At 43.9% G+C, this 24,555-nt stretch overlaps 3 protein-coding genes across 4 annotated transcripts; 2 read left to right on the plus strand and 1 right to left on the minus strand.

Annotated features, from left to right (window-relative positions):
* Window positions 1–293: 293 nt before the first annotated feature.
* Window positions 294–2,498, plus strand: LOC124636695 (YLP motif-containing protein 1-like). The gene has a single exon (XM_047172856.1). It carries the CDS (start codon window positions 294–296, stop codon window positions 2,496–2,498), a length of 2,205 nt encoding a protein of 734 aa, XP_047028812.1.
* An 864-nt stretch (window positions 2,499–3,362) lies between these two features.
* Window positions 3,363–18,020, minus strand: LOC124636408 (zinc finger protein 467-like). Its single transcript, XM_047172491.1, has 5 exons — window positions 17,399–18,020; window positions 10,822–11,000; window positions 10,554–10,637; window positions 10,088–10,302; window positions 3,363–3,834 (listed from the first exon to the last, which is right to left on the minus strand). The coding sequence occupies exons 1-5, from the start codon at window positions 17,902–17,904 to the stop codon at window positions 3,763–3,765; spliced, it is 1,056 nt and encodes a 351-aa protein (XP_047028447.1). The 5' UTR covers window positions 17,905–18,020; the 3' UTR covers window positions 3,363–3,762.
* Window positions 18,021–19,198: 1,178 nt separating this feature from the next.
* Window positions 19,199–22,986, plus strand: LOC124636406 (glutenin, high molecular weight subunit DX5-like). 2 transcript variants are annotated; one of them, XM_047172490.1, is made up of 3 exons: window positions 19,199–20,369; window positions 20,470–21,630; window positions 21,685–22,986. In XM_047172490.1, exons 1-3 carry the CDS (start codon window positions 20,286–20,288, stop codon window positions 22,516–22,518), a joined length of 2,079 nt encoding a protein of 692 aa, XP_047028446.1. In that variant the 5' UTR covers window positions 19,199–20,285; the 3' UTR covers window positions 22,519–22,986. The 2 variants fall into 2 exon arrangements, with proteins under 2 accessions (XP_047028446.1, XP_047028445.1); XM_047172489.1 differs by having other exon boundaries at window positions 20,470–22,986.
* Window positions 22,987–24,555: the final 1,569 nt, after the last annotated feature.

Consider the following 24,555-nt stretch of genomic DNA (forward strand, 5'->3'; position numbering starts at 1 on the left):
TGTTGAGAAAACTGGAGAAAAAAATAATTACCGTATAAATTAACTAAGCAATCGGTTTATGGACAACTTAACACAGATTGTTGTGAAATTGGATAGAAGTTATAATGAATCGAGACAAATAAGTTGGGCCCGTTTACTGAATGCAATCAAAAAATATCTCATCTATCGATTCATTAGTATATCAATCAGATGTTAATATAAAGTGTGGTGTGCAGTGGAGCGTGACGTTTGGGCAAGTGTCGGCGCGACAAAACCGCGCGCTGGTCCGCCCGCGCGACACTCGCACTCCCGCCATGCGCCGCGCGCCACCGCTGCTGCTGCTGCTGCTGCTGGCCGGCCCGGCCGCCGCGCAGCCGCCGCTCGTGCACTCCGACACCTCCATCGACGCGCTCATCAGCAACGACACCATCGTGGTGGACAATGAGAACGGCACGCTCACGTTGCGTGACGTCAACGGCACCGTCATCGAACTCGACGGAGACCCCGAGGAAGTGGTGCGCAAGAAACGAACCTTCGGCGACATAGTGTTCCGAGGACTGGCTGACGTGCTCGGCTACAGCGTGGCTAGGAAGCCTCCGCAGGCTGCCTTCCCGCCTCCACTGGCGCCCGTGCCCGGGATAGACACGCCGCTGGCCGCGCCAGCCCAAGCGCCGCCCCCAGCCCCTGCACCCGCCGTCGCTCCACCGCCGTGCGGACAGCCGCGAGCTGCCGGGCCTCCACCCTGCAGAGCCACAAAGCCTCCTCCGCCGCCACCACCACCGCCGCAACCTAAAGCTGTGCCGCCGTGTCCCAAACCGAGAGCTGCGCCGCGACCGAAACCCAAGCCCACCCCGCCGCCACCACCGCCGCCGCCGCCGCCACCACCGTGCGCACAGCCCCGGGCTAACCCCACCACACCTGCGCCTTGTGCCCCTCCACCTCCACCACCACCACCACCCAAAGCTGATAACCTGGAGAGGATCACCTCGAATCTCAGGCTGAACTTCAACTTTAACCGCAGCCCGGTGACACAAGCAGCACCAGCACCAGCGCCTGCACCCGCCGCCGCCGCCGAGGCAGTCGAAGATAATCAGGCTCAAACTGAACTCGACAGTCAGGAGCAGTTTGTACCAATCGCAATAGAACCGCGTGCCGCTAAGCTACCGCAAACTCAGCCGCGCCAACCGCGAGTTTATGTCGATGCTTTTGTTGTTAGAAACGGCGTACCACAGCGCGTAAACACCGTCGACGCCAAGCATCTAGACGCGCGAGCTAACAACGCCGACGAAGACTTCCTCGCTTACGATGACGACGCCGCGCAGCAACAATTAGACGATGAAGATGACTACGAGGACGTGCAGGAGTCCCGCGACCGGGAGGCAGCCGTGCGCCAGTTCGGTAATGCCGTCGACCAGTTCTGGCAAAATAAGAAACAACAGAGAAGGCCAGCGCAGCAGAGGGAGGCAAGGAGGGAACATCGGGCTCAGAGGCTTCCAGCGAATCATTATCAAAACGTACATTTCGGGGATCGAGATCTAGCTGACGAGGTCCGTCGCTCTGACGAGTCCCATCAGAGTCTACAGCGCGAGAGCGAGCATGCCCGTCCTAACAGAATACCGTTGCCTCTTCCAGAAGCCGAGGAGGACTCCGAGGTCACGACCACAACAGAAGACCCGAGGAAGCCATTAAAGCCCCGCGTGTTGCCGCCGACCGAGCACAACCCGAACCAAATCGACACAGTAACAGTGCGAGTACCACCTATATATCGCGAAAAACGACCCAGGAAGTTGCACCGCGAGCGACCGGAGCAGCCGGACAGAGACGAGGAGAATGAAGAGCCCAGGGACGTGAGCAGCCAAGAGCGAGAGTACGAGCAGGACTCGGACGGCGACGACAGCTCGCTGGCGCCGCGCACCGAGCGCCCCGCCAAGCGCAAGCGACGCCGCAAGCAGAGCCGCAAGACACGCGCCGCAGGCGATGCCGAGTACTTCGGCAATTACGATTACTACGGAAACAAAGTGCCCATCTCAAAAGAGGAGAAATTCTACATGCAACTAACGGTACCACCACCGACCTTAGACGCTGATGTGGCGAGGCACGAAAAACCGGTAGACAGCGGCTACTTTTTAGAAGATCACGAACGTATCCGGGAAGATCCGAGCCATCGTATCCGGGATGATCCGAGCCACCGTATCCGCGACGATGACAGAAGCGCAGAGTCTGAACGCGCAGACAGCAAGGAGCGACTAGTAGAGGACAAGGACCGGTCTGCGGAGGACAAGGAACTGTCTGCTGAAGACAAGGAGCGTGCCGGTGAGGAGGAGCGGTCGGGGTCCGAGGAGAGAGCGGGCGAGGAGGATCGAGCAGACGAGCGCGAGCGCACGGACAAGCTGAGCCCGAACGCGCGCGTGCGCGAGACGGGCTACCAGGCCAACTACGTGCGCGCCACCAACGTGCAGGTGGACGACCCGCGCCCACCCGTCGCCGTCACGCGGACCACCAGCACCGGCAAGGCGTGACCCGCCACACACACGCCATACTTGTAATTATTATTTATTGGGAGGAGATGCGACTCGCAACGGTTGTAAACAAATATTATATAATCGAAGCAGCTCGCGCATTTGACAACGCGTGTGTGACACGCGCACGTTACATTCACTTGCATACAACTGCACTACGAACTAAGAAAAGTTTTATGTGAATGGCGAAGTCCGCGTGGATTTCGTGTCGATTTCGAACGTACCTAACCTGTATGTATGAATATGCAGAGGGAGAGGAATGTCTGTCAAGTGCGTGACCTGCGAGAGACTGGTCTGTGTGACCGGAGCGCTGCCTGTGATGTTCTAGTTGTAATGTACCTACATGTTGTATATCGATAGTCTTGTTATTTTTATACTTAGCTTTAGCGAATTGTAATAAGTTTCTAAATAAACTGTTTCTAAATAATCGATTTCATTACTGAGAGACCGAGTCGAATCATTGTTGGGGCGTGAAATCGCGGGGTCGGGGACCGTCCGCAAGTGGGTGAAGGTCCCGGTGCCACCTCGACTAGAAAACTACTTGAAAAGGCCGTTTCAAGACAGGTGCAATGACCTAATTGATTTTCGCAAAGTGCAGCCTTTTGTTGGCTTGCAACCATTGCAGCGTAGATAGTCGCGCCTTCCCAAGCACTTGTATCGTAATGTTTACATCATAAATCACAACAGGTAAACGCATAATGAAATTAGACTGGCGCATTGTACGGCGACAAATATAAATATTTAATACGCAATATCTACGTCTAATTTTCATTTCCAATCACACTTACCTAATGACCTGCGGCGGTAGTTGCCACAGACTTTCATCACGACCTGTTAAATGAAATGCCAAAGAAAACAAGAGTATAATCTCTGACAAATAGTTTTATTATCACGTCGAGTCTGCGGCCTTGACCGCCACTGCACAGGTTTCACTAAACCGCATCATTCCTAACTCGCTTGCTCAAATAGCACTCGTAAAAAACTTATTCGTTGTGTCAATGTCCTTCCTACGAGTCAACTTAAAAGTGGGTATGTGTGGTAAATAAATCTTTGGTGTTAGTTAATTCAATACTTGAATGAAGCTTGGGTAACCTAATAAGGTCTTATAACATTTCTCTTAATTTAATGGTCACGTTTGCCCATTCTTATTTATTTCTCTTAGAAGACTAATTTGGACTAGAAACTGCAACCCGTTTCGCCACAATGTCCATAGTTGACCACATTGTCCATTGCGACAGCTATAGACTAATACCTAGTGTAGGGTTTATAGATCACATTCCATTTGTTTGGCAATAACATTGGCTGCCACTTCTGCTTCTGTAGGTGGCGCAGAATCCTGAAACAACAGACAATAATAGTTAGCCAAAACAAACGGTCTGTCGAAGAAGGCACTATGAACAGGTGTTCTGTTCACCTAGCAGTAAGTTGAAGTTTCGTTTTGTTTGTGCAAGTTTTACTTTGACCTCAAAGTAACATAGTTCTTTGTCGGAAAAAGGTGAAGGTAAATATTTCGAGAAAACTTGGACTACAGTCTGAAAGCACGAACCCAAACGAGCAACCGTGGTGATTAGCACTCCATCCTTCTCTTAGTGAGAGGTAGCCTGCGTCCAGCAGTGGGACGATAAAACGGCTGATGATGTTGATGACAGAGGAGTTGGGAGTTTGTTGCGCTACTTCTTCTTCCCAGCAAAACACATAGGAAGAAGTGAAGGGCGTTTTGGGCACAGTAATTGTAAAGTGCTGTTTCGCGTCCAAGTTTGAATAAATAATTATGAGCTGGAGAGTCGGGGTGGTTGATGGGTGAACACTGGGCAAAATCAACAGCCAGGCAGGCAAGTGGCTCCACCCAACGCGGCGCGGTGATATTAAGAGAAACATAGGTACATGTTAGTGTGCGTTAAGCAAATTAGTGTGCGTAAAGTTCACGCGTGTATTACTTCGCCTGTTTATTAATGTGCGTACACACACTTGCAATTTCTTTTCACTATAATGCTGATGAGAATATGAAGTTAAAAGTTAATGTATGTAGGCTCGTAGCCGAGGCGTAGAAGCGTTCGTCTAGTGAGTCGAAAGTTTTAAGTTCGAGTCTCACATCTGCATACACTTTTTGCATAACTATAATCATTTTTTATTTTCATTAGGTATTTTTTATTATTATTGTAAATAAAATAAGAATATTAATCTAGATTTTAATAAGGAAGTATAAATTAAACAATTTGTAATAAGAAAGCAACAATATTTATTGACTAGGTTTATTTATATTATAATCACAAATTAAAAAGTTTTATGTACTTATGACAAAACTATTCTAAGTCGGACAAGAATTAGCGTTATTTTTCATATTCATCATCATCAGCCCATCGCAGTCCACTGCTGGACATAGGCCTCTCCAAGTGCACGCCACTGAGATCTATTTTCGGCTTCTCGCATCCAGCTCCTGCCAGCAGTCTTGCGCAAGTCATCAGTCCACCGTGCCTGAGGACGTCCTACACTACGTTTGCCGAGGCGTGGTCTCCACTCTAGAACTCGTTTACCCCAACGGTTATCGGTTCTTCGGCTAATATGGCCAGCCCACTGCCACTTCAGCTTGCTGATTCGGTAGGCTATGTCGATGACCTTGGTTCTCTGACGGATTACCTCATTTCTGATGCGATCCCTCAGAGAAACGCCGAGCATAGCTCTTTCCATAGCCCGCTGAGTGACTTTAAACTTGTGGACCAGCCGTACCGTCCATGTCCACGTTTCGGCTCCGTAAGTCATGACAGGTAGGACGCACTGATTGAAGACTTTTGTCTTTAGGCACTGTGGGATCGACGATGTTAGGACTCGACGTAGCTTCCCAAATGCAGCCCAACCCAACTGAATTCTCCTATTCACCTCGTCCTCAAAGTTGTTTCTACCTAACTGCAATGTCTGCCCGAGGTATACATATTTCCGAACAACTTCGAGAACGGCGCCGTGTATCGCAATCGGTTCCGGTAGAACATGTTCATTGAACATGACCTTGGTTTTGTCCAAGTTCATCCGTAGGCCGATGCGCAGAGAAGATTCAGCCAGGTCGTTCAGCATCTGTTGTAGGTCCTGCAGCGTTTCCGCCATGATGACGATATCGTCAGCAAATCTCAAGTGAGAGATGTGTTCGCCATTGATGTTGATGCCGCGTCCTTTCCAGTTCAGCGTCTTGAACATATCCTCCATTGCATTAGTGAACAGTTTCGGGGAAATAACATCCCCTTGTCTCACTCCTCGATGCAACGGTATGGGCCTTGTTTGCTGATTCTGTACTTGGACGGACATTGTAGCGGCTTCGTAGAGACATCTCATCACTTGGATGTATCGCCAATCTACTTGACAACGCTGCAGGGACTCCAGAACAGACCAGATTTCAACCGAGTCAAAGGCCTTCTCATAGTCCACAAATGCTAGACACAGGGGCTGATTATACTCTTCGGTCTTCTGTATAATCTGCCGCACTGTGTGAATGTGGTCTATGGTGCCGTATCCGCTCCGAAACCCAGCCTGCTCCGGTGGTTGGAATTCGTCGAGTCTTCGCGCAAGACGGTTCGTGATCACTCTTGAGAACAGCTTATACAAGCTGTTGATTTGCATTTGTGCCATAGTTCAGGAGGAGGACATACAATACGTATATAATCGATTGGAATTACAGTAGATGGGAAATAACTAATATGCACTGCTTTTTTTGTCATCGTAATGTCGTGGTATTTCAGAAGTAATCCAATTTTATGAATGAAATTTATGAGTGATCGTTGCGTATGTTTTGTGTTTGCGTTTGTGTGAGGGCGCAGCACGGTTTTAAGGCCATTGACACACGCGCCAAGTTTAAATAAGGCTAGAAGACATTTACGGAATTCCGAAAAAAAATTAAAGAAAAAAAATTACGTACCAATTTTTTTATTGATTTGGGTCGAGAATCATTAGCATTATTACCTCCTTGAATATGGCACGGATGCAAATCAACAGCTTGTATACGTGGCTTAGGAGGGAAATGGGTCGATAGTTCTTCAACTGGGTTTTGTCTCCCTTTTTGAAGAACAGGACGACAACACTCCTACTCCACGCCTCTGGAGTTCTCCCTTCAAACAGGACGGCATTAAAAAGCTTCTGGAGCTCCCCCAGTACGGGCTTACCTCCTGCTTTTAAAAGCTCTGTTGTAATGCCATCCTCGCCAGGGGCTTTTCCATTTTTGAGCTGTCTCAGAGCGATCTCGATTTCGCCACTGCTGACTTCTGGCAGGTCTTCGGTGAAATGGCGTGTTAATGTGGCTCTAGAATCCTCATTTCCGGGATCAGGTCGAGATGCATGCGATGCGTATAACCGGCCATAGAAATTTTTCACTTCCGAAAGGACTGCCGGCACCGAAGAAACGACTTCTCCACTTGTTGTGGTCAGCTTCGTCAAGTGGCTTCTTCCAAGAGATTGTACGAACACCTTTGACCCCCGATTCAGCTCAATTGCTCTTTCAATGTCAAGAGTATTGGAGCACCGGAGGTCGCGTCGTACGTGCTTGTTGATCTCTTGGTTTAGAGCCCGCTGAGCTGACGAAGTGACAGGCGGGTTTTCACGTCGTTTCTTCATAAGCCCTAATGTCTCTTCCGAAAGCTTTGATTTCTTGCCCTTACGCTGCATGTTACAGAATCTCGAACCTTCCTCCCTGAGGATCCGAACCACATATTCGTGGTTCTGGTTAACGTCTGTTGTGGTTTCCACGGCGGCAAATCGGTTCTCCAAATTTGACTGGAACGTTTCAGATCCTGTCATGGTTTGGAGCAGTGTTGGTCGGAGCCTGGCCTTCATCAGACGGAAACGTTCGGCCTTGAAGTTGATATTCAGAGAGCCTCGGACAAGTCGGTGATCGCTCCCGGTATTAAACCTATTGATCACGGAGACGTCTCTGAATATGTGCTTCTTGTTCGTCATGATGAAGTCAATCTCATTTTTAGTCATAGTGTCGGGGCTTTGCCACGTCCACTTCCTTTGGGGCTGCTTTTTGAAAAAGGAGTTCATCAAAAAGAGCCCCTCGCGTTCGAGGAAGTTGACGAGCATTTGCCCCCTATGATTCCTGCTTCCAAATCCATGGGATACCTACTGCCGATTCGCCGCAAATCTGTACTCCCACTTTAGCGTTAAAGTCCCCCATGACAACGGTGTAATGGGTCTTCGTAGTGAAGTGGAGGGCCCTTGATATATCATCAAACATATCCTCCACTTCATCGTCTGAATGTGTCGAGGTCGGTGCGTACACTTGCACTACCTTGAGGCTATACCTGTCGGTGAGCTTTACGATAAGGTACGCTACCCTGTTCGACACACTAGACACCTCCACAACGTTATCAGCTAGGGACTTATTAACCAGAAACCCAACGCCACCTTATGATTGTTGGTCTCCCTCTCGGAAGTACATTAGGTGACCTGATTCGAGGGTTATGGTGTCCTCCCCCTCTCTTCGAACTTCACATAACCCTAATATATGCCACCTAATCTTCCCAAGTTCCACCTCGAGTTGCGCCAGATGCGAGTCAAGCCGTAGCGTGCGGCCGTTGTACGTCGCAAGAGTCAGTTGTGTTTGGTGGCCTCCCGTAACCCGGAGATTCTTCGCACCCCCTGTCCCGCCGTAACCACGGTCGCCACCGTGACCGGGAATAGCGGGACTGCCGGGAACTAGGGGCCGTGGCTTTATGGTTCTGCACATTGAGGAATTTAGCCTACTGCTATCACGCTGGCCAGACGGGTTGATAGAGGGTTTTTTTTCGAGTTTTCCTTCTCTCGCACGGTGTTCGGTGCATTTTTGACTCCATTAGTCGACTTCTACGACACCCACTGTAAGAAGGGGTAGCGACATGTGTATTCTTAAGCCGTCGCTACACGGCCCGGCACGGCACGTTTTCATATTCAGTGGGTAATTATTTATTTATTAGTGATATGAATAAACATGTTAGTAAGTTAGATAATTATTAAGATTCAAGTATCCTAAATTGTAATCTTACTAACAATAACATCACTCACACAGGTATGCGCCCGACCCAGTTCTCGAAAAGGACCATATGACGTTGTACTGGGATCGATCTATCATCACTGACAGGACTATTGTAGCCAATAAGCCTGATATAGTGGTGATAGATCGATTAGCGCGCCGCGCGATGATAATCGATGTCGCCGTCCCGCATGACGAGAACCTCGTGAAAGCAGAGAAAGAGAAACAAATAAAGTATCTCGACTTAGCGCACGAGGTTGTCGCCATGTGGAGTGTCGACACGGCAGTTATTGTGCCGATTGTCGTTACGGCCAACGGTCTAATAGCCAAGTGCCTCGACCAACACCTCAGGAGGCTCTCGTTGGGCAGCTGGATCAAGGGACTGATTCAGAAGGCAGTACTCCTTGATACGGCACGTATTGTGAGGAGGTTTCTGTCTTTGGGACCCTAACCACCGGTACCTTGGACCCTGTGCCCGATATCGGTGGCAACCTATTTTTTATATTTTTAAATGATTTTTATTTTTATATTTACTATTTAAAAATGTAATAAATATGTGCAAGAACAAATAAATGAAAATAAAAACATCACTCACCTAAAACAAATTTCATTACCCCTTGATATTTTTATTTAGCCAATTGGTGCGCCTTCACTGTCTATTACTTGTTGCAATCGTGTCCTCATGCTAGCAACCATGTTCCAACACAAGTCAGTGCCACGAAATGATTCCCACGTCGAGGTAACGACATCATCTAAAATTTTTTTAGATCTGACTTTCTGAATCCCAATTTAGCACCACAGGTTTTCAATGGGGTTCAGGTCAGGACTTTTTGATGGCCATTCAATTACAGTAAGATTATCTTGCACGTTTAACCAACTTTGCACAAGTCGCGCGCGATGCACAGCGCAATTATCATGCACGAAGTAAATGTGTTCTTGCGGGTATGCAACACGCACAGTCGGTAGCATCACGTTTATTGCGACCCCCTACCTGCACCAATTCACCGGGACCCATTGACGACATCCATCCCCAATAACCCAAACTAATGCGGTCACTAGACCTGCATGGAAGAACATTTTTTGAGTTATAGCGCTCACCATCCTTTCGCCGTATTTTGCGACCATCCTTGTCCGGCTTAAAACATTTTTCATCGCTAAATATGACTATATTATTGCACCAATCAAAATCCAAATATTCTTTTGCGAAGCGTACCCGGTTTTGTTTGTGAATGTCGGATAGTAAAATTTTCTTAGCTGGCCTACATTTCACGCCAGCTGCATGCAAGTGGTTCCTTATAGTTTGTAGTGTCACATCATGTTTAGTCGCCGTGTAACGAATGCTGAGGAAAGGCTCAGCCATATGCGCAGAAACTATATCACGGTGCCGCGCATTGGCTTCTGTGTATGCAAATCCAGCCTTCGGTCCCGGTCGGCGAGGATCAATGTTTCCCGTATCGGCATATCGATGAACCCACAATTGCACAATTGCACGTTTTGCTTTACGCACACTAACATGTATGTTTCTCTCAATATCACCGCGCCGCGTTGGGTGGAGCCACTTGCCTGCCTGGCTGTTGATTTTGCCCAGTGTACATACCACAGCGTGGTGCTTCCTGACGTGTTTCCTGAGGGACTGCTTGTGGTGGTATCTGGCGGGGCAGGCGGCGCAGGCGTGCGGCGCGGGGGCGGCGGGGTGTCGCGGCGCGGGGCGGGGGCGGCGGGGGCGGGCGCCGGCGTGTCGCGCCATGTGCGCGGCGAGCTTGTTGGTGCGGAACTGCGCGCCGCATATCGCACAGATATACGGTAACGCACCTAAACATACGCATTTACCACTTTTTACTCCATCCAAGTTGACATTATCAATCACAGCATATAAAACAGCAAATAAAAACTACACCTTTCTTACACACTCGCTGAAGTTCTCAGCTAAAGACAGCTCTCTCAAGTTTCAACACAATGTTAGATCATCTAGTTACTGAATCCAGATAACTGAAGTGACTGTTTCCGTCATTGGTTAATTTATTGAACACATCTTTCGATGTTGAAAGTCGTGTATTCCTTACCCGTGTGTATCCTGATGTGGTTCTGCAACGTGTTCTTACTCGAGAACTTCTTCCCGCAATCGTTGCATTCGAACGGTCTCTCACCTGTAACAATACATAACATTAATAAATAGAAAAGGGTACAATAAAGAAGGACTTTAACCCACCAACCCGCTTAGAACATCACTCTTTGCAGGCAGCAGGCTTTGGTCTTAAGAGGACTTAAAATTCTAATACATTAATTGTCTGAACTCCTGTGAATATGTGGCTGCAAAGCAAGAAGACATACCGCTGTGTGCTCTGAGATGCACGCTGAGGTTGGTGGCGGAGGAGTACGTCTTGCCGCAGCCCGGCAGCGGGCAGGCGCGGCGCGCGCGCGGCCGGCAGTGGCGCGCCGCCAGCCAGCGCGACGCCGCGCCCGCCCCGCACGACGAGCACCAAAACTCACGCGACCCGCTGTGACGAGCACTGACAAACAACGTACTCAGTTTACTGTAAATTCTAGATGAAGGGCTACTTATCCGGGGCTGCGGGATTCAAAATCAAAGTCAAATGTATTTATTTCAAATAGGCCTTTGCAGGCTCCTATGAAAGCTCACACTAGTTGCACGATGGTTCGAGAGTTACCGCGGCCCTGGTACATAAAAGGCCTACGAAAGAACACGATGGGTTTTTAGTCAGTAAAAGTCTGACACTCCCTCACCAGTGCTAACCCACAGAGGGAGGGGTCATTTGATGATTTTTACCCTTTCCGTACCCGGACAAAACATAACCTACGTTCAGCGCAGATAGTGTAGCTTCCTAACAGTGAAAGAATTATTCAAATGAGTTGTTCCGGAGCTTATTTATTAAATTCAAACAAACAATGAAATCTTTCCTCTTTATAACAATAGTGTAGATCAGTAAAACACAATGTATTTATTCTAAACTTGTCAGCAATGGAAATGAGCAGTTCAATATGTCAGATATAGTTGTGTGATTCAATGGTGTTGTTCAATCAAAAGGCTAGCTATTTGATTGAACACCTGTTGCCTGTATGTAACATAATACAATTTTATGTCTTAGTTTACATTGTTGTATTTATGAATGTAGATTATATTATGATTATATTAATGTAGATATTTGTGTTTCAGATGTGTATTTGTATTTTCTATGGGCCCTAGTTCTCTAAATAAATAATAGAATAATGAGTTTTATTATACCACTAGCCATTTTCCCACGGTTTCCCGTGGGAGCTACTGCCCGCAATGACATAAAAATTTTATGTCAGTCTATATTATGAAATAAAATATAAATAATTTTATTTCATAATATAGCCTATGTTACTCGCAGATAATATAGCGCTTTTAAATATTCTTTCACCTAATGGTGACAGTTTATCGGTCCAGTAGTTTTTGAGTTTATCCATTACAACCAAACAAACAAAGTTTTCCTCTTTATAATATTAGTATAGATAAGTAGGTATTTATTTATTTATTTATAATACTTTTTGCACAAATAGTACAATGGCGGACTTAAGGCGACGAATTGGTCAACAATAATTCCATAACCGGCACGCGCATCTAAGGCGCCAAAAGGGGTCGGAGCGTCTGAGCGGGGCGAGGATAACAATACGTGCGCTAGCTTATAACTAAAAGTCGTAAGCGACAAAATGGTTTTGTAATTTTAATATTTAGAAATGATAATTTGATAAAAATTCCTTCTACAATTTTAAAGAGTATGTATATGTTACCGGCAATCTGTATAATTCAGGTATTCTATACAATACCCAGGCAATGTATATAATACCTGGGGCGTCCAGGCAATGTATGAAATATTATGGATATTATTGTTCATTAGATACTTTACCTAGGTAATGTATATAATTCCTAGGGATTGTATAGATTACCTGATGGTGCATCGGCAATGTGTAAAATAAATCGATTTTGGTCTATATTTATCAATTTTGACAGGCCTACCTATAAAATGACGTGCAAATAAAACATGTTCCATTACTTAAAATCAACTTTATTAAAATTAACAATTAAAGTGCTCCTTAAAATAATTGTTCTTCAGAAGAATTAAGAATTACTACAAAAGATTTATTTAATCTTAACTTACCTACTAGGCCCTATACAAGGATAGATAGGTCTAATGTCTAATCAAAATTAAGTATAAAAAAAATCTTTATTCTTAAAATCTTTATTCTTACATGAGGAACTATCATGACATTTTGTACGTAATAAGCATAAAAAACTAAGAAACAAAACAATTCTGTAAACATAATAAGTAGGTCTTCTGCCTAATAAAAATTAAGTTAAAAAACTATTTGTTCTTACATGAGGAACTATCATGACATTTTGTACGTAATAAGCATAAAAAACTAAGAAACAAAACAATTCTGTAAACATAATAAGTAGGTCTTCTGCCTAATAAAAATTAAGTTAAAAAACTATTTGTTCTTACATGAGGAACTATCATGACATTTTGTACGTAATAAGCATAAAAAACTAAGAAACAAAACAATTCTGTAAACATAATAAGTAGGTCTTCTGCCTAATAAAAATTAAGTTAAAAAACTATTTGTTCTTACATGACATTTTGTACGTAATAAGCATAAAAAACTAAGAAACAAAACAATTCTGTAAACATAATAAGTAGGTCTTCTGCCTAATAAAAATTAAGTTAAAAAACTATTTGTTCTTACATGAGGAACTATCATGACATTTTGTACGTAATAAGCATAAAAAACTAAGAAACAAAACAATTCTGTAAACATAATAAGTAGGTCTTCTGCCTAATAAAAATTAAGTTAAAAAACTATTTGTTCTTACATGAGGAACTATTATGACATTTCGAAGTGCATAAAATCTTACTTTTAAGACAAGAACACTTTTTAGTATCGCAGTGTTTTTTGCAACTACATTTGACAAATCCCTGACCTGTCCCCGTAGATTGCTGAGTCGCAACTGTACGGAGTGTCGTTTCTAGATTAGGTACGTCTTCTTTTTTAAGTAATTCTTGATGACAAACTGTAAACTGCTGTCTTGAATACAATGTCTTAACAACGCCTTGCTTTGTGCCTAGTTGATAAAGTTCGTCATCTGTTTTCTGTAGGACTACAGCTAGTATATTGCGAGCATCACCGCGACCTCTGTCGACTTCCGGAACAGGGATTCTTACAGTGGTACCCAACGCTACTGGGGGGAATTTTTTTTCAGAAGTTTTAAGCATTTTCTGAGCTTGCTCTGTCAAATTATCTTTGGAACTGATGCGGTTTTCTACAGCTAAAGCGTTTTTTGCACATAAAGGGCAAACAACTTTAGAACCACAGCCTTCAGCCATATTTTTTTCCGGAGCAGCACAAATAGCATGAATAGGTCTATTGCACATTCTACACGAATGAGCACCTGTTGTCTCTTCGGAACAAACGCAGCACACGAGTGGAGTACTTAACTCTCTAAAACTCAGATCATTTAACGGTTGATCATTTACCTCAGAAGGAACATCTTCAACATTCGCAGGCTTATCAGAAATCTCGTTACTTGGTATAGTCATGTGTTCATCATGCGCACTTTGAACATTTAAAGCTTCATTATGGATCTCAGCACTTTCGATGGCAGGGCTTTGTTGGTGTTGAGCCTGTAGAGGTTGATTTTGTGCCCCAGCTGGATCTACTATTACAGGTCCTGAAGATTCTGAAGCAATGGGTATACTTGGTGATGAATTAATTACATTTTCTAAATCCTCTTCACTTTCTAGGTTGTAAGTATCAACGAGAGGCAAAGATATACCGACTTTTATTTTAGATCCAAAAAGAGCTTCATAAGGTGTTCTTTTTATACCTGAATGAAACGCTCTATTCTTCATGAGTTGGACAAATCGCAGACTATCACTCCAACGTTCGCTATCATTATCTTGCATCCAAGTTGTTAGCATGTTTTCGATGTCCTGGTTCGCTCTTTCGACACTCCCCTGACTTTGGGAATGTCTAGGCTTGCCATGCACAATTTTTAAGGTTGGCCAGTATGTTTTAAGACTGCTTACAATTTGGTTTGAAAATTCTCTACCGTTGTCTGATTGTAGGATTGCTGGTGCACCAATCAGTGTAAAAATATCCAGTAAATTGTACGCTACTTCCTCCGCGCGTTTTGTTTTCAGTGCTCTTAAAATTACAAACTTCGTCAGGTGATCCTGATATACCATAACAAATTTATATTCCCGGTCTGGATGAGACTGATAGTCAATCAAATCTACTTGACAGCGAGAATTAAATTCAGATGAAAGTATGGGCTTGACGACGATCCCTTTTTTTATTCCTCTTTGTTTTTGCTGGCACGGTTCGCAAAGTTGCAGATATAGTTCAACATCGTGGCGAGTTATATTCTTGTATCGTGTAGAAAGCTCCTTCAGCATTCGGTCTCGTCCGCCATGGCCGATACTCTGATGTGCGTCGTGAAGTACTTGGAATAATTCACTATCAGTGACGTAGTATATAATATTGGTATTCGGTGTATTCACAGGAAATATCAACTTATGTTTTTGACCAACAGTTATAAAATGATAATGCTTCAATAACCAGTAATCCCGGGGTGACTTCTTTTCGGCTGTTTTCGCATTTTTTATTTCTTCTAATAATTGTTGATACCGTTGATCGTCAATAAATGTGCGATTTTTAGTACTTGCTGCGTGTCTTTTAATTCGCAATTGTGAACAAAACCTTTCTCTCATCTCAGATATTCGTTGATCGGCTGTCATTTTTAATGAAATAAATTCACTAACGAAAAGTAACAAAAGTATCGTAAGGATTACTCAATGAACTCATTACATGCTACGCGCGTCCTCCCGCCAGCGTCGCACGCAGCAGAATGAAATACAAGCAAGTAAGATATTTCGCTAGGTACTCTAAACAAGTCGCAACACGATCCTGCCCGCACGATCCTTCCCTGCACTTGTCTTTTACATACATTACCGGCTGCGCCTTCGGTATTGTATACAATACCTAGGAAAAGTATAAAATAAATAATATTTCATACATTACCTACACGTTTTAGGTATTCTATACATTGCCTAGGTATTGTATACAATACCGGATTATACAGATTGCCGGTAACATATACACTCAACTACTAAAAAAGTTAAGAGGCTTAAATCGGTCCCGTGTGCCCATAATATGTGAATCTCTTTTTAAACAGAGGTATGTTTGATATATTTTTCTCTGTTATAAAAGTTACCTAATCATGTTTCTACGTCTAACAGAATAAGGTTTATATCATGAACTTTCAGGTAACCAAGTTGTATTTTGATCCGTATTGTATTTACTGAGAAAAATTGAGATCCTTGGCGCCAAAAATTCCAATTCGTCCTCTTAACGCCTTAGGCGTTTTCTCCCAGTCTACCTTTGGGTGGTGGGGAAATAGCAGTGGTAGGTGCAGTTTTTAATATAATCTACATGCAAAGAAAAAATATATATATATAGAATATATGGACAATAATACATAAAATATATACATACATACATATTACATTTGCCATGAGAGACAAAGGAATAAAAAAAAGAATAGAAAACAAGCTATGGTAGCGATTCTGCTAATTTCTTGTGAATGTGGTCGCGTAGTTTCTTTTTAAAAGAATATCGACTGTTAACCATCCTGATTTCCAGAGGAAGCTCATTCCAGAGAAGAATGGATTTAACGAAAAAGGAAGAATGAATGATGTCTGAACGGTGAGTAGGGCAGTGCAGAAGACGATTATTTGAAGAACGAAGATTTTTGGAATGTTGAGAACACATATTGGAGGTGAGGTATTCATATTCCCTGAAAGACTACTACACGTAGTTCACTATTCATCTAGTATGAAGTGCTCACATTCAACTACTTTACAGTACTTGTGATTATTTTAAATAGGCTTATATAATTGACTAAAGGGCTAAGGCTTTTCCTCAATGAGTGACTGGGTGGTCCGTAACACCAGGGTTTCCCACACCGCACCCATTAGACAATGAACTACTGCTATAGCATTCACAGTACATACTTAATTTCACTTTCACATTGACTGTTGAATCATACATTTCTTTGATGTCCCATGCATTGTTGGCAAACACTTTATATTTGTGCAACATTAACGGCTTACCGCCATAATCATGACACTATTATGCATATTGATTTAACATATGTGGTGAAATATCATGTGCCAGAATATGATTTATGTTGCAGCTTTCCAAACTTGTATGCTACTAATATTTCTTGTCTATGTAGTAGCATTACCGAGGTGGAAATAAATATTTTATAACATCTTTTCCATGTTTTATTGGTTCAAATTAAAGAAAAGGTGAAGGTTGTGACGTATAAGGAAGTTCAGGAGTTGGCGCTAGATAGGTGTAAATGGAAGGAGCTGCACCGACAAGAGCTGGGCTCTTAAATTAATGATGATTAGTTAAACATCTCAGCCATAGGACATCCACTGCTGAACATAGGCTTCCCCCTGTTTTATTGTTTAATAAACATAAATCACTTTTATCTTAATCAGAATCAGATGATGATGATGATGATGAGAAAGAAATATGAATGAACATTATAGGATTGGGATTCAGAATATAGATGGCATTGCCCTTGTGAAGGTTGTATGTACAACAGTTACAATGTCAAGACCAGCAAGAATGCCAGTTATTAAATAATTCTATATGAGTGCCACATTTCTAGTACTCACACAGAATAACAAATGTGTTTATGAATATATTACATACAGTTTAGCTAAGAAACTAAGCAGTGTACCTCATAAGGCACCATATGTGTTTCGTTTATTACTTTGATTAGACTAATATTTGATAATAGTTCAGCAGCCAAAATTACTCAGAAACTAGTCTACATTATTCTGCACATACTCACAGATGTAGCTTGAAGTTAAACTTCCTAGTGAACACCTTCTGACACTGAGGGCATGTGTGTGTCGCCGGCGGCGCCCAGTGCCGGCAGCGCCTGCGGGAGCCGCACTCCTCGCAGCGCGGCTCCTCAGGCCCTGACACCTCAACACCATGCAGCTCGTCACCACCAGCTAGACTAGACTCCACATACTCTACTGTGACCTCTCCCTCTCTGTTCTCAAAGTTATCAACCTTATTCTCTTCTACTTTGTCCACATTGACGTTTAAATACTCTGCCAGTACCTGGTTAGACTTCTGACATTTTTCCAAGAAGTTAACAGTAGTTTCTAACTCTGTCAGACAATCACAACAGATGCAGGTAGGACCGGTATCGTTTGTAGCAGCTTTCATACCAATTTTTATCAGTTTCTCGAACGGAGAAATGCCTTTTCGTTTGCGAAATAATGAAAATACTGAATCTTGTTTTTTAAAACAAATTCTGCACATAGTATCGTCACTAAACTTCTCCATTATGTAATACTAAGTACTATTTGATTTCTTAAACCGTAATTACGTAGAGAATTCTTTGAATACCTTATTTTATGTATATTAACGCTTTAGCTAAAGTTCGATTGAGCTTTTTTGACTGATTGACTGATTGTTAGTTTGTTATTATATACAACAACAACGCAACAAGTGAAAAAGATATATATCACTTTTCTATAAGAGCAAGCAGGATAGCTTCAAAGCTATGCTTGAAAAAGACTAACATTGTAGATCTGGACCGCACTAACGTCAAGCCAGTGTCAGTATAACTTTTTTATTACAAGAGTGAGCCTGAACATTTCATTCATTCTGCCAAGATTAATTTATCTTTGTTCTGCTTTATAGACAATTTATTGTTTTGTGTTGAGATGGTGTCGGACTATCAATTCCTAGCTTCCGTCCGACACCATCTCAACACAAAACAATAAATTGTCGGTTTACCTCTGTCTATAAAGCAGAACAAAGATAGTGCAATACATGGCAAAGTGCCACAGACTTGTGAACCTAACCCAAATTGCGTAGGTCGAGAAATGAAAAGCAGTTACCTACTTATTACCTAACGTGGAATTAAAATTCCATTTAATACCTACATCGGCTTCTTATTCGAACTGAGTAGGTAAAACCACTTTTGCTACGTGTTTGACATCTCTATTCGACAGAAGTCGGTAGTTGGATCGTCTGGAGTAGACAAACCCACATTTTTTGCAGAAGGTCTACATTATCAGAAAGTACTTGAGTAAATTCAAAGTACAAAATCCTTACTAATATTATAAATCGGAAAGTTAGTTTGTTTGTTTGTTTGTTTGTTCCGCTTTCACGCCGTAACTACTGAACCGATTGCTTTGAAATTTTGCAGACGTAAAGTTAGAAGTCCGGATTAAATAATAGGGTACTTTTTATCCCGAAAAAATAGATATTCCCGAGGGAAAACAAAAATATTGTTTGCTTGATGGATGGATTGTAGATGGCGCTGTGTGTCGTTTAAAACAAGGTAATATAAACATGCAAACGAATATAAACATATACATTTAGAAGCTAAATGATACGATAATGAATCCCCGAAAATGAGGAATTCCCGAGGGATGATGTACAATTTGTTTAATCGTCTAAACTGTTTTTTTTTTACATCTACTTATATATTGCAAACGAATATGAACATATAAATTTAGAAGCTAAATGATACGATAATGGATCCTCGAAAATGAGGAATTCCCGAGGGATGACGTACAATTTGTTATATTCCACGCGGGCGAAGCCGCGGGCGGAAAGCTAGTACCAAATAAATTGTAGAGATAGTAGTATGCTGTATGTATATAATTATATGTAAGTACCTATTTGTTTTGGTAATGCTTGCTAGTTCGCACACTCTAATAGTACTTACGGTCAGGATTTCACCAAAGAACAAATCACTATAGGTGCACGATGTTATGTACAATAAATCTATTACTCATACCTCAATATTCAGTGGTATATCTATCTGTATTTACCATAAAGGGACTTCTGCTGTTATTTATCTTGTGGGTAGGCCAGCATAAAGTTACGTAAGCATAAGGTTTGATACCGGGCGGCTATGGCAAGTGATGCGAACTCGCGGCGGGCGGCGCGGCGCGGCGCGGTGAGAGCCAAGGAAAGTGATCGCGGTACATTTGGTAACCGCTGGGCGTGTGCCCGCATATCAATGTCCTGCGCACCAGGGACGGAGTCAAGGCATCATTAACAGGACAAAATTAAGCTAAGCGTGAGCCATTCTCACATCCATAAGACTGATCTTCGACCGTTTCCCAGCAAGGTCTCGACGTCAAAGTAAAACTATCTACAATCTACACAATAATACTTCCAGTACTAACTTTCATAACAGACAATATTTATCATTGTATATTGAATGAGGTATTGTGCACATTGTTTACTGTTTACAGAAAATGTAAACAAACAAGCAGTTGCTGAATTAACAGTAGTATCGAACTCGCGCTACTTCGCATAGTCGTCCCATGCGTGGACTCTATGACTTAAAAATATCGTGCAAGTGAGAACTGATTCGTCCCTGGAGCCGCTGGTACAATTTTCTCCCTATTACGTTTCTTGATCAATTGGTATGCGCGTGCGCACACTTGTTACACAGGAATGACGGCAGTCACCGACGTGCTACCTAAAACAAATTCAGTGTATTCCGGTTTCTACTCTAAGTACAAGCCGTAGAATTGAACGTCGCGTAACGCTGAATCGGAAGAAGAATTTTAGGTGCATTCGTTTAGGAACGGTCGAAAGCATTATCGCGTAAGGACGAAGTTCGCAGCTGGCACGTCCGGCCGGCTAGTGAAACCTGCACGCTGGCTACATACTAATTCGATATGTTTTAAGTTATAAGTATGGGTGGAAGAGTCCGATGTCAATCGGTTTCTGAGTGGATGTCGCGCCGACCGGGCGACCGCATCGATATGAGACTTACAATCGTAAGTATCCAGTTTGGGAACAAAAGTGAATCTGGTGACAGTGACAGTGATCGTGTTATCTCAGTGCGGAATAATTAACATGGTGCGTGGTGTGTTTCAGATCGCGTTGGTGTTGTGCGCGTGCGTGTGTTTGTCGGCCGGAGATGTCGCGCATCTGAAGGCTGCCAAGGCGAAGCTGATTGGTCGGCTTGCGAAGGGCAAGCCGCACAAACGAGGAGTGCTATCGGCAGTGCCACCCTACAAGCTAGGATACGACATCCCCGTCGTTACGCACTCCGTCGTCAAACCGGTCGTCGTGTCGTACCCTCCCGCAGCAGCGGTGACCGCTGTGAAAGTGCCTCTCGCTCACCCCCTGACCACGCGTTACCCTGTGCCAGTAGGACATAAAGTTCCAGTGCCTCATCCTCATTACGGTCTCAAGTTTCCGCATCATACGAAAACCGTTTTATTGCCGAAACCAGACCATCACTTCCATCATCATCACCATCACGTTTCTCCTAAGCCAGTGATCCCTGTGGTGCCAGCGCCTGTACCTGCTACTCCCGTGATACCTGTACATGAGCCTACAGCAACAGTGGCCCACCCCGTGCCGGCACCTTCTCCACCAGTTCTCATCCAATCAGCACCGATACCTGCGCCGATACCTCAACCTATACCTGGGCCACCCTTATTCTCAGCAGCAGCTTTAGCTCACACTCATCTGTTCCCTCAGGCGCATGCTCACCTTCGGCCTGCAGCGCCTGCAGCTCCCCTCCCCACGCACCCAGAATATACTCCACTCCTGCCTTACGCTCATCAATTCCCTTATGTTTTGAGACCAGGTAATGCAGTGCAGACTTCATTCTTCGCGACATACCCAAGATATCCATTGCTTAATTATCAAAGCCCTATTTTCCCACTGGGTCCCCCAGCAGTCAATCAGGTAATATACGAGCGTCCTCAGGGACAACACTTCCATCTGGCTCCACCAGCAGGTCAAGAAGGCGTAGTGCTCGAGCAGCCGGGTGCTCATGTAGAGCCAACGTTCCTACAAGCACCTGTTCCGCAACACGCTGTGCATCTACAGCCTACACAGCCAACTCTTCATCTGCAACCAGTACAACCGGGTGTGCATTTGTCACCTGATGTTCACTTGCATCCCGGCCAACCAGAAGTCCACTTGCATTCGGCTCAGCCAGAGGTTCATCTTCAACCAACCCAACCGGAGTACCACCTACACCCAACACAGCCAGAAGTACATCTCCACCAGGGTCAGCCAGAGGTACATCTTCACCAGGGTCAGCCAGAGGTACATCTTCACCAGGGTCAGCCGGAGGTACATCTGCATCAAGCTCAGCCAGAAGTCCACTTGCACACTGCTCAACCCGGCGTTCTGCAGGCAGCTCAGCCTGGTCTCCTGCCTACTCAACCAACCGTACATTTGCAGCCCACTCAACCTACACTAGACCAAGATGGCTGGCACCCTGTACAGGCACAACCACATGATCTAGGACAACAAGGAGGCCACTTTAATCAGGACGGACAATTTGCCCCAGGGACCCATTTCGGACAAGACGGTCAATATGCCCAGGGTCACTTCGGTCAAGACGGACAACAGCAACATTTTGGTAATGAAGGACAATTCGGGCAAGATGGCCACCATCAGTATACGCAAACGCAAGGTACACAGGTTTATGAGCAGCATACCGGAGATCAACAATACCACGACTTTCAGGCTCAGTTGGAGCATCACATCCAACAGCAACTGGATCAGGCGCAGTACGAGCAACACATAAACAACCAGCAACAACATCAGCCGGGACAGAACTATGGAGTTCCACAATACCCGCAAGACGTTTTCGGCCAGAACGGACAGCAAGGTCAAAACTTTGGTCAGTCTGGTCAGGATTACAACCAGAACGGGCAAAATTTCGGTCAGCAAGGTTACGAGTACAGTCAACCAGGACAGAATTTCGGCCAAGATTTTAGCCAGGCAGGTCAGAACTTCGGCCAGGATTTTAACCAGCAGCAGCCTGCTGGGGAGTACGGAGTGCCGCAGGGCGCGGAGGGGCGCAGCAGCGCGGAGGGCGAGGAGGAGCAAGAGTTCCACAACCACATCCCGCTGAAGCTGCAGCCGCCGCTGGACAGGCCGCTCGAACACTTCCGATAGCCTCGCCGCGTGTGCGAACCGCATTTATCAGTTACCTCGACGAGCGGCGACACTGCAACTGACTGACACTCTGTCTAGCAACCTCAAGATAGCTTCGATTTACCTTACAACCTTGTTACCAAACTAACGTAGTACAAAACCGACACCGAAATTCGATTACTGATCGTAATCTCGCAGTGTTAACATGTAGCAATGAGTTTAAAAAGCAAATACGGGCTGTAATATTATAATGTTAGATTAATAAGATATTTTAAACATTACAAGATAGATACGAACCAACAGTTGCGAGTCAGTAGTTAAGTAGATCTGTCGCTAGATAGCGCCACTCGCGTCCACCGCTGTGTATATTGTGTAGATAAAGTTTATGTTCACGAATTGCCTAATAATAGTAAATAGTTTAAGTTATTAACATAGTTGTAAGAGAGATTTATTTATTTTTTTATAAATAAAATATTTTGTAACGTTGAACAGTTGTTTTATTTGACATGGACGCTCGAAGGGGGAAGCATGACGCACGCAATTATCTATATACATATAAAAAATCTGTAAAAAAACTGTGTCTGTACATTGAATATATTAAAAAAATAACAATTGGGTGGGGTTTAGAAACAGTAATGGAGCATAAATCCAAAAAAAAAATTTTGTCTGTATGTCTGTATGTCTGTATGTCTGTTTGTTTGTACACGCTAATCTTCCGAACTACTGAACGGATTTCAATGATTTTTTCTTGGTTGTATCAGTATTAAGCCTGGTCAACATATAGGCTATAATTTATCTTCGAAACTTGAAGACCTGATGCAGAACTCCAACAGACCAACAAAACTATAAGAGATACAAAAATGGTGCCATGGCAAAAATTGTTTCATGTGTTGAGCATTTTCAGCTGAGATAATAAATTTTAAGATCTGGAACACCTGATGTGGAACCCCAAGAGCCCAGCTTCTCTGTACCATATACAGGTATGACGTTTTAGCAAAAGTTGTTCAATTTGATAAGAAGCACTTTCTATTGACTTATACAAATTGAAGATCTAAAACACCTGATGTGGAACTCCATCGGCCCAGCTAAACTATAGCATATAGAGGTATGACGTTTTAGCAAAAGTTGTTCAATCTGATAAGCACTCTCTGTTGACTTATAAAAATTGAAGATGTAAAACACCTGATGTGGAACTCCAGGAGCTCAGCTAGACTATAGCATATGAAGATATGACGTTTTAGCAAAAGTGGTTCTATCTGATAAGCACTCTCTATTGACGTATAAACATCGAAGATCTGGAACACCTGATGTGGAACTTCAAGAGCAATACTACACTTGAAATGAATAGAAATGAATGTTATGAAATAGGTATGGTGAATCAAAAAAACAAATTAGTCCGTCTTTTAGATAACCCTAAAATAATGGACATGTATTTTTCTTTTCTCTCTCTCACAAACAAATAATAACGAAGATACAACAACGCTTGAATTTCGTGTTAAGTCACTGCTTAGTACAAATTTTACATACCTAGACGTGGCGTCACGAGCCCCCACTCTCCGACTTTGTTGCGTTATATCTCATTATTATTTTTGTATGTCTCTTCCAGACCTCGGGACTACAGAGTTCCGAATTTTTGGGAGGCAAACGTGGGGCCGAAGCCAACACGCTGAAGCCTTTTTGAGACAACTTTAATGAAATGGTGACACAAAACCGACGATTATCTCTTTATACACTATAGAAATGAACCCAAGGACAATCCCTGGTGGACGTCGTTAAAAAAAAGACAATCCCCGGTTCTGTGCTAAACTATTGCTAACTATGGAGGAAAACTACTTGGGCTATTGTGATGGGATGTTAGTGGATGACAATGTATTAGGTACATGTAAAAATTACAGGCCACCTCACTTACTGGGCCCCCGGGAACCAGTCACTGAATTGCAACAAGAGGGCAACAGGGACATGAGCGGCTGAAGGGTGAGGATACCTCGGCGGACTTTAAGCGCAGATTACGCGCTCCCTGTGCTTACCATGAGGCACCTACCCTCCGAGCAGGGCTAC

This window comes from Helicoverpa zea, chromosome 14 (genome assembly GCF_022581195.2).
Source record: "Helicoverpa zea isolate HzStark_Cry1AcR chromosome 14, ilHelZeax1.1, whole genome shotgun sequence".
In the NCBI taxonomy this organism is placed as follows: domain Eukaryota; kingdom Metazoa; phylum Arthropoda; class Insecta; order Lepidoptera; family Noctuidae; genus Helicoverpa; species Helicoverpa zea.

What these genes read in the sequence shown, in the direction of transcription:
- LOC124636408 (XM_047172491.1), bottom strand. Translation starts at nt 17,904, where the DNA reads ATGGAGAAGTTTAGTGACGATACTATGTGCAGAATTTGTTTTAAAAAA. An exon ending in TTTAACTTCAAGCTACATCT is followed by an intron (nt 11,001 to 17,398) that starts GTGAGTATGTGC and finishes GTTGTTTGTCAG; the next exon opens with TGCTCGTCACAGCGGGTCGC. An exon ending in TCAGGAAGCACCACGCTGTG is followed by an intron (nt 3,835 to 10,087) that starts GTATGTACACTG and finishes CTGTTGTTTCAG; the next exon opens with GATTCTGCGCCACCTACAGA.
- LOC124636695 (XM_047172856.1), top strand. Translation starts at nt 294, where the DNA reads ATGCGCCGCGCGCCACCGCTGCTGCTGCTGCTGCTGCTGGCCGGCCCG.
- LOC124636406 (XM_047172489.1), top strand. Translation starts at nt 20,286, where the DNA reads ATGGGTGGAAGAGTCCGATGTCAATCGGTTTCTGAGTGGATGTCGCGC. An exon ending in TCGATATGAGACTTACAATC is followed by an intron (nt 20,370 to 20,469) that starts GTAAGTATCCAG and finishes GGTGTGTTTCAG; the next exon opens with ATCGCGTTGGTGTTGTGCGC.